The 10,426-nt window shown below is 31.7% G+C and overlaps 1 protein-coding gene across 2 annotated transcripts in view; it reads left to right on the forward strand.

The window, feature by feature from the left end:
* Positions 1-10,426, forward strand: part of LOC106461520 (kinesin heavy chain-like) — a 103,108-nt gene that overhangs the window by 51,198 nt on the left and 41,484 nt on the right. Inside the window, exons 2-3 of one of the 2 annotated variants that reach the window (XM_013921349.2) lie at positions 1,071-1,158; positions 6,354-6,427. In XM_013921349.2, the coding sequence (XP_013776803.2) occupies positions 1,071-1,158; positions 6,354-6,427 (162 nt within the window). Of the gene's footprint in view, positions 1-1,070; positions 1,159-6,353; positions 6,428-7,582; positions 7,693-10,426 lie in introns of those variants that run through there. The other variant, XM_022388507.1, reaches the window with a different exon arrangement.

Raw genomic sequence — 10,426 nt, forward strand, 5'->3', positions numbered from 1 at the left:
CCAAAATCCTTAATACATAAAAGGCACCATAAGACTATAAAGAAAGAAAAAATAAGAGGGAACCCCCGGTAGCTACGGTACTTGAAATTATTTTAGTCAGGATTAGAGTAAATTAATCTATGCGACCTTTTCCCTATGTATCAGCTATACTTTTGTGCACCAGCAATACCAAGTGTTGGGCGCGCGTATACCCGATTCGAATTTATTACTCATCAGGATCTTTACCAGCCTACCCTCAAAATTGAAATTATTTCAGGCAAGATTAGAGTGAATTAATCAGTGAGATCTTGGGAGTGGTTAAATACGTCAGTCGAAAGGATTTGACCTCCTGAGTTCAAAGGTGTAATTAGATCTCAAATTGGTCAAGAGATGACAGAGCTATGAGCTAAAAGTTTGTATCTGAAAAACTCGAAGCTATTCTAGGAGTCGTTATGCCGCGGCTGAAAATAAAATGTAAGCCAATGCACATACAAAAATCAAAAGTTTGGTGCATAACTGAAATCTTAACAGGAGGTGTACAATAATCATTTTATTCAATTATATGGAGCCTTACTACAGTATTTTTGAAAACTTAGTAGTAGTAGTATTTAATATGGCAATAATAATTATTCTTATTGTTAATTATTACAACTTCTTATTTATCCCATCTTCGAATTCTCAATGAAATTCAACTGGTCAATCTTACCAAACATTTAAGTGTGCTGTATGTATCAAAAACTGCATGTCTTGTGTGTCAAAGTCTGACTGTAGTATCTATGTAAACGAGTTTTTCCTGTTACATATATAAATAAAGGAAGTAGATATACCTTTTACTAAGTCTATAAAAATGGCAGAGTTTGCACTCAGAACATTGGACTTGAAAAAAATATTATACATATCTTACTTACATTAAATGGTTTTGATGCAAGTAAAATTGCTAAATTCAAGTTTTCCTCAATTGTTTATCATCACATTATTAAAGCTTTTGTTGGGATGCCTATACCCTGTGAAGAAATTTTGGTTACATGAAATTATTATTGTAACTGCCATTTCTAGTAATAATAAACTTGTAATATTTTTTTCTTTGACAGAATAAGGTGTATTTGTATGACAAAGTTTTCAAGCCTAATGCTACTCAAGAAAAGATATACAATGAAGCAGCAAAAGCCATTGTTAAAGGTAAGTTAGCAGTATGATGCCCTTCATTTTAGATCTTATATTCAAATTATGTTAACATGTAGCGTGTTTTGAATTTGCCATTCTAATGACCCATTTATACAGCATTCATAATGTAATTGTTTCAACAAAAAGAGATTCAAATTCATGAAAACATATCATTAAGAGGCAAGTAATCCTTAATACACTATTTTGTGTGTTAAGATTTGTCACAGTAGAAACATCCTACACCTCAAAACCAAGATTATTATACTTCTCTAACCGCCGTTCACAGATGGACAATACAAGCTCATACAGTACACGTGTCAGGCTGCTACTGAACCAACCATCCATTGGAAGCAAACAATGGATAGTAGAATCTTTTCCTTCACACGATGGTTTTATATTATTTTTCAACCGATTTTGACACTACAGGAGCTGATGCTTTATACGGCTGTGATGAACAACTTGTCTGGATTGAAGTCAGTCATGAAATTCAGCAACATTGAAATCTGTGTTCACAGCGAATGTGGAAGCTTCCAGTCCTGAACTTTTGTTTAAGTTGAGGGTAATGTATTTAATGTCATGAATCGAGGAATGATCTATTTTGAGTGACCTTTCCGATATTCCATTGTCATGATATAAAAGACTGTTTAGCTTAGGTATTATTGACTAATTTATTTTGTGAATGAATATTTCATTTTTTGTTTGTTTTTGTTATAATAAGAGTTAAAGGCGGATTATTGTTGGAAGTTGTGTTTATAATTCATTGATGTTGAGACTATCAAACGTCGCTTGAAATACATTGACGTCGAGAATATAGAGATTCCCATAAGGCGGGCAGGCGATTAAGTGATAGAGATACAAATAGTGTGAGATGAGCAGAAACAGCAGACAGACAATAGCAGAAGAGAGTAAAGTTACAGACAAGTAAAAGTTCAGCGTGAAGTTAACTACCGTAAAAGTTATAGGCCTAATGTTTAATATGTTAGAGTAAGACTAACAGTAGGAAAGGAGATAAGAATAATAATTTATTCTGTCAAAGCGTGGTTCTAAAATAATTGAATCGAAATGAGTGCACTTTGACAAAAGGAATATAGGATATTTTGAAGAAAGAAGACCAAACTATTATGGTAACTCATGCCACAATTGTAAGTGAATCATACACAGAATACTAGTGCAATAATAATAGAGAAAATAGTTCGGCTTGTCAGCTGAAATTCTAAAACAATTGAATAGGCCTAAGTGGACTTTTGACAACAAGAAGAGAACTTTATATATAGTGTTTATGATATGCCTGTAATCTCTATAGTGTGAATAATTTGTTGTACATATGTTTAACAAGCTGTAGGAAATTCATACATTCATTTTAAAATAATCAAAATATAGCATTTAAGTAGACGTGGAACAATAGGCAAAAAATATTTATAAATTATCCTCTTGATTCACAAAGAAAATAGAGAAAGTATTGAAGATTTAACAACAATTTCTGTGATTATTAGAAAACCAGTTTTAAAAAAGTCATTAAGAGTTTATGTTAGATGTTGTCATCTTCTGTAACAAGCAAAGAAAAAACACAACTATTGTGCTGGGTTCTCAAACAGGCAACGGTCTTGAGGACTGTGAACAGCCAAGTGTTCAATGCTTCATAAATGCTGCAATGTGGGAAAATGGCCAGTTATCTCCTGTAAATGTACTTATTAGCTGTTAAGTACCTTAGAAAACTTTGCACAGTTTGGTCTACACGCCAACAAAAACTATAGGTAGGGGTGATGACCTGTATATTGATCGCCCCTTGACTAGATAAGTGTTGTAATTAGATAATAATGATGGCTGTAAATTGTCTTTTATTGAGACACTTGAAATATGAATGTTATGAAACCAAAATTAAACCTGAATGAATTGAGCTGTTTTTTCTTCTGTTTTGGAAATAACATAGGTGCTAGAACTTGGGAACGAAAGCTGCCCATAAATTTATTAGGTGAGGGACAGAACCCCTCCTGATATTTTTTAAAACTTTAACATAAACATAACTTCAATGTAACATTGAAAAAATACAATAATAAATTACACTATTAATCTCTTAACAAAAGTTTTGTTTTTCAAGCAGTGACAAATAATGTTTTATTAACTTTGTTATGGGTTGAGATGAATGATTTGATGATCATGAGAGACTGGGACAACCCTTTTGTTTGCCTGTTGTTTTTATTTCTGAATCTAAAGATGTAATTGCAACATTGAAAAAACACTCTTTTGTCACAAATACACTGTACTATGCAATTTGTTTTTACAATAAATAGGTTAAATGTATTATGGCTTCTGCTTCCATATGATACCAGATATTTAGCCAAGTCCTTTAAGCAAATAACTGAATATTTGACTACCAAATAGTTGATATATATTTATTGAAAATAACAGTTACATTAGTTTTATAGAACACTGAATTGGAGTATACACATATAAGTGAATGTAATGAGAAGAGTAAACAGACTACAAACATTTATTATGAAGCTAACTGGTTTATCTTCATATCAAAGCAATCAGTAGTTTGTAAAATTTATGAATAACTGAATTAAGCACTTAAGCTTAGGTAATATAATTACAGTCTGTCAACAGTAATTATATCTTTTTATCCAAATTCATCAGAACTTTTTCATACAAGTCCTATAATTTTGCTCTTAATGCTTTTAACCTCAAACTAACAACTTGTTTTATATCATTCACCAACAGTAGGTTTTATATATTTAATAATTTTTATATTTTTACATGTTATAACAATTGTATTATAAATCACTCATCTTCTCTGTAAAATATTAAATGCAGTATTGATGGTCATTGACCCACAAGTAGTTTGGTATATGAATAGTAAAGGGATCCTTATTTTTCAAGTTTTGATTTACAACACTCATAACCTCATTTTGTTCCAATTTATAAATAAATAATTCACACCACATTCTATCCATATTGAATAACATTTAGGGGTTGATCAAGATTGTTGAAATGTTACTTATAGCTGCATATTCTGAGTATTTTAGAATGTTCCAGAATATTCTAAATAATCTTGGAATTTTCTAGATTATTCTAGAATGTTCTAGTGTATTTTTTATGGAATATTGTAGTATACTCAGAAATATTCCAGAATATTCAACATTAATTAGAATGTTCAAGAACATTCAATATATAAGTAATCCATACTGTCATATTTTATTTCGGGAATATTCTGTATCATATTTTAGAAATTATTATGACATATGTTTTTAAAGACTGCATGGGTCTTTCTTGTGGTCCAGGTATTGCAATTCTCAGTCAATTCCAGCAGTCTTGAGAACAATTATGAAACTGCAACAGATCATGATGGAGTAGCAGAAGGCATAGGGGAAGCTAAGTTCAGTGTCATTGAGTTTTCTACAAGACAACTTCAAGCCATCTAACCTAGAGACAGTTATCAAGAACTTCTTGATCTAGCCACAACCTTTCTTGTTGCCATCCCTGCTTGAAGAATGTAATTTATAGCACATGAAGCACTTCATCATGTACAATGGAAGGCCAAGGCATTATATACCCTCAAGATTTGGATATTTATGGGACAGTTTAATTTCACTGGCCATTAGGAAAGAGGACTTTTTGATATCTGCATCTTTATTGCTTGAGTCTATCTTAGGACATGGTTCACTACTCCTCACAATGATCTTAACTTCCTACAATGTCTTATTAAGTATAAGAAGATGAATTTTACTCTTTCAAAATCTGCCTATCAAACATTTGCTGAATATCTATGGTATCTCAGTAAGGAACTCGCTGGTTTGGCATTCTTTGATTCAGCTGTATCTACAAAGACAAAACAAGCAATGGTAAAGGCACTAGATGAAAAGGAAGGGATGGATGATTCTCTAAAGCACATTCAGTTGAGTATCAGGAAGGCTGAGAACATGTCAATTGAAGGTTTTGTCACAAAGGATATAACAGACTTCTTCAGGTGCTTCTATTTTATTTGGATTTCTGGATGACCTTGAGTCATGGGAGCTCAGAGAGAACTATAGGGAGGCATTTCAGACAGTTCAACACTTGAATGTGGTAAATTATAATGCTGAAAGGGATGTGGTCCTTATGGAGGAGTATAATGCCAACTTAACAAAGAAAGAAGAACAGAAACAATTACTCCTTCAAGTTTTTCAGGATGATAGAAGACACTTTCCTAACAGCAAAAAGGAAATGATAATAATTCAAAAGTGGCTAATCACACTAAAATCATATAACTGTGTAATTATGCTATTGTACATGGAGTAAAATAATAATACACTGTAAATAAGTTATTTATAATACATAAAAAAATTTTTCATACCAAATTGCACATACAATACCAGGCTACTGCAGTCTAGAACTTCAATCTCATTAAGTAACCTCTAAATATGATTCAAAATTGATGAAGTTTGACATTCAACGTTCCTTTGTACTTTGGAACAAAATTAGGGAGTGAAAACTTTAAAGAATAACCTGAAATTTTACTTGCAAATAAGGACCACTGTAATAAATAATTTAGAAAAACCTAAATAATTTACCTTTACATACAACATATTATATACTGTATGATTTTAAAACTGTGATACTATATAATAATACAAACAGAATTTTCCTCTCAAGATAACTCAAGTAAGAATCATTTTCATTGATGCACAAAAAAATATATTTTCTACAACAAAAGCAAATAATAAAACAACAAAAACAAAACTGTTAAACTCCTTTTTTAAACGAATTTTTACTTTTCAAACGGCTATAATTTAACTTATTAAATGAAATTTGATAAAGTAAACAATATTACTAACTGCAATATCAGACAGCATTAATACATCAAAATGTATGCTTAGCAGATCGAGTTTCACAGTTTAATAACCTAATAAAACAACTACACGTTTTTAACCCTAAAATTACCAACGAGATCCACATAGACCCCACCAACTTTTATTGAACACAAATAATTGTGATTTTTGATATTCTTTGAAATTATCATGTAAAATCTTAAATATTACAATAGCTCAATATTATTTTGTTAATATTTCCAGTAATCATGGTTTATGTTTTTCATGACTGTAATTAAAATGAAGCCTCTGAAAATCATAACCAGATGCTTTTCAGCATTACTAAAATTTAAGTTCATACCTTTTCATGTTAATACTGTGTTTCTTAATTTTGATGTAAAACTTTCTGTTACTTTTCTGCAGATGTCCTTATGGGGTACAATGGAACAATATTTGCATATGGACAAACGTCTAGTGGAAAAACACACACGATGGAGGTAGTTTATTGTTTTAAATACCATAAGTGTAAACCTAAAAATAAATTACCACTTTATTTTAATCTTTATAAATCTACAATGTCTTATATGCAAAGGTAAGATACATCATAATTTCCATGTACACCTTGTAGTAAAATATCAGGAAATTGGAGTTAAAATATTTTAAGTAAATTTGATTTAAAAACTCAGGGTAATGTGTAAGTGTGAAATATACATGTTATCAAACATTTAAGGATTTTGAGATACAGTATTTAATAAATCTGTTCTAAGAGTTTAAGGATTTGGAGATATAATATTGAAATGAACTTTGTGAAGAAACTTCAGGTACAATTTTAAATTAATTTATGTTTATGGTAAATTTTCACTCCAAAATTCAAGGTTCCAAACTAGCCCTATTTAAAGATATAAGTATTATAAAAAATATGAGAAGAATTAAAGACTGGTTAACATTTTGGCCTAATTCATCTGGATTGATATGAAGGAGAGGGCACATTATGAAAAAGTGTGAGAATATTGAGACTTGGGTGAGAGAGAGAACTCTGAGAGTTCCAAAATACAAAAGCTTTAAAACAAAACAAACTACTGGGCTTTTTCAGATAAATGAAAGTGTAATTAAGTTGGCAATATTTCTATAATGAAAGATGATAGAATTTAGCTATGTATTTTTTTTCTGGAATAGACTGATTCATGATTTGTTTTTCTAAGCGTTTGAACTTATCAATAAATATTTACAGACTTAAAGTGGATTAAAGATGATTTTGTGAAAAATTTGTACAGAAAAATGTGCTAAAAAATAGGCAGAACACCTTGACTGTTGTAAATGTGTTAAGTTTGGTGCCAAGCAATGAAAATACAGCAAGATTTATTTTCTGTAAGTTACCTAACTATTAAGACAGTGAACTAGGAATTGCAGTACGTATGTAGTAGTTATTCTCTGGAAATAATGATAACTGTGATGGACAACTCCTTCCTGGCCTCACTTTGAGCATGTTAAAAAACACTTTTTTCACTATTAATATATTAACAGGCCCTCATGAGCTAGTGGGGGACATTTTTGTTGAAAAAAAAAATCCAATCCAGTTTTTATTAATTTTAACTGAAATTTTTTGGACATTTCTATTGGCTAAAAAGAAGGCATTCCATGCACTCTTTTAGTGTTGGGGCTGTGAAAAGTGATTTGAAGTGGTAAGATGACTGAAATCTGTCAGTGGCAAGCTTAACAGCCAAGCACAAGAAGCATGGAAGTCTCCAAATGACACGCAGAGGTATTCAGGAACCATTTAGAACCACCTTGGTAGATATTGTGCATAAAAGGTTGGCAATTGCTTAATTAATGATGCTGAGAATGTGTTTTTATGGATATATACTGAATTTACTCCCAGTGGGTAGACCTTAGTACTAGCTCATATGGAGACTTGAGGATGCTGTATTTCTCTTAAAAATTTATCAAATAACAAACGAAAATTTGTCTTGAAGTTGTCTCAAAAAGATACATCTAAAACCACCCTCTTTGGGAGTTTCTGTATTGAACTTACTTTTAATATTCAACAAATTGTAGTGTAAAGACACCCCTTTGCTCCTGAGAGACGTATTAAAAATAATATGAGTGATAGCTGTGAAGAACCACTTGGCCTCACTTTGAGTGTGACCCAGGTGTGGTCTAGTGCTAAGTGTACTAGATTATGGATACAAGAATCTGTGGTTTGCATCCCATTGTACTATACACTTTGAGGCTCATGGATGCATTATTAGAATAACAGTCAAATCCCACTTATTGAATAGAGAAGCTCAAGAGTTTTTAGTGGGTGTTGTCTTCCATCTAATCTAGTAGTTCATAACTTGAGACTTTGATTGTATTAATTATATGGATGGTAACAATGAAGAACCTCCTGGCTTCATTTTGAATGTATTTATTATATGCATGATGGTTGTAAAGAGCTACTTTGCTTTAATTTGAATGCATTAGTAATATGAGTGATAACTGTGAAGACCCTTCTGGCTTTACATAGAATGTATTACTGATATGAATGATATCTGCAAATAATTTCTTGGCTTGAATGTAAACATATTTATTAATCTTGTGAATAATAACTATGAAGAATCTTGTGGAATCGCTTTGAATTTATCAACACTGGTGAAGTTATTGTTTTAATACATATTATGCATAAATATTGGTATTTTGTGTTACTTTTATCTAACAGAATATTAAAAAAATCAGAAAAATACAAATACAAAAATGTGGCATTTATGAAGAAGCTAACTTCTGACTATTTTATATTAATTGCTAAACTCTGGATCTTGTGCTGAATGATTGTCATAGTTAAGTTTATTAAGTATAATTAACACCTGCCACACAAACCAGCCCAGCATCTTTTAGTACTGAGCCTAGGATGGTCAACAAGGGGACCATTCTGGAAACCAATGAGTTAAGATTATTTTGATAGATCTCGATTAATTAAGCTCAGCACAACTTCTAGAATGAAAACAAACTAAATATTAATGAAAATATAACATGATGTAATCTATGTGGATTATACTATAGTGGTACCATACTGGGCATTATACAATCCATCTTACATTTACTCTTCATTGCAGAAGTGACATTTTTAATTTGAGAATTGCTGGGGAAAGCATCTTGTAATGTATTGTGCATCTTCTTCTACTTTAACACTGCATCTTTGGGCTTTACTGTGCTGTTAGTTTCACCAATATTGAAACTAATGATTTCTTGTATATGATTCTAATCCCCTTTTTGAAGATAATGGTACTATTGTGCCTGTTGTTTTATGTTTCACTGTCAATGCAGTAATCAATTGAAAAAACTCCAATTCAGCTTGTTTGTCAAGTCAGTTGGGATATCTTTGAATAAGTTCTTCTCTTATCTGACTTGGATCCATAATTTAGCTTAATTGCTACACTTAAACCATCACAATCGCAACCAAATCTGGAACATTTTAAGCATATTTCATTGCCACATCATTTTGCTTTACATTTTAAAACTAATTTCTCTATGTTGGCTCTCGTGGTCTCAAGTCAGGTCACATGTCTTTTATGGTGACCTAGACCTCAAAAATAGTGCCAAACACTTTTTTTTGTCTGATCAAAACAACCCAAGCCTTTCCTTTTTTTTATCCACACCAAGATGCCAGGCTGGCCTGTGTGGCGTGTGTTAAAACACGGTACAGTGTATAGGTTTACTTAAAACTTAAGAATTCTGCAAAAAAAAGTCAAACTTGGAGATTATTTAATAGCAGTTCAGCTATAGCCATTTTAATGCTTTTATTATTAATATTTCAAAAAACACGCCCAGCATAAGCTCTCATTTTAGTGACTTATTACAGAGTTTGTTTCAGAGAAGTTCCTTTAAAGAAAATAGTGTCAAATTAAATTTCATCATCATTATCTGTTGTGCACTATGTTTAATCAGTTTAAAGTTTTCTATAATATCTGTTTTGTCTATAATTTTACAGTTTGTTTATATGAATTAAAATTCATAAAATTTTAAAGGACCAAAAAGGAGTGTATTAGCATATCAAGGATGTCCCTTCCAGCTCCCAACTATAACCACTCCTTACTACTCATGTATTCATCCAATCTTTTCTTGAACTCAGTTAAACTTTCTGCCTCCACCACTCTTGAAGGCAGCCTATTCCTGTGCTGCCAAAATTTGAAGTTATGACCCCTTGTCCTATTGTTTTCACTGCTAAACACAAAAAAGTTTGATGGATCTATATTATCAATACCTGTAATAATCTTAAACACCTCAATCAAATCCCCTCTGACTGTTCTCCTCTCCAGAGAAAGCAAGTTTAGAGGTTTTAGTCTCTCCTCATAGGACAATCCCATCATCCCAGGTATCATCCTAGTGGCTCTTCTCTGAACCTTCTCCAACAATTCAATGTCCTTCTTGAGGGAGTGAGCCCAAAACTGTACACAGTACTCTAAATGAGGCCTTACAAGTTATCTATGCAGTTAAACAATAATATCCCTTGTCTTGTG

The sequence above is a fragment of the Limulus polyphemus genome, unplaced genomic scaffold (genome assembly GCF_000517525.1).
Source record: "Limulus polyphemus unplaced genomic scaffold, Limulus_polyphemus-2.1.2 Scaffold977, whole genome shotgun sequence".
NCBI lineage: Eukaryota > Metazoa > Arthropoda > Merostomata > Xiphosura > Limulidae > Limulus > Limulus polyphemus.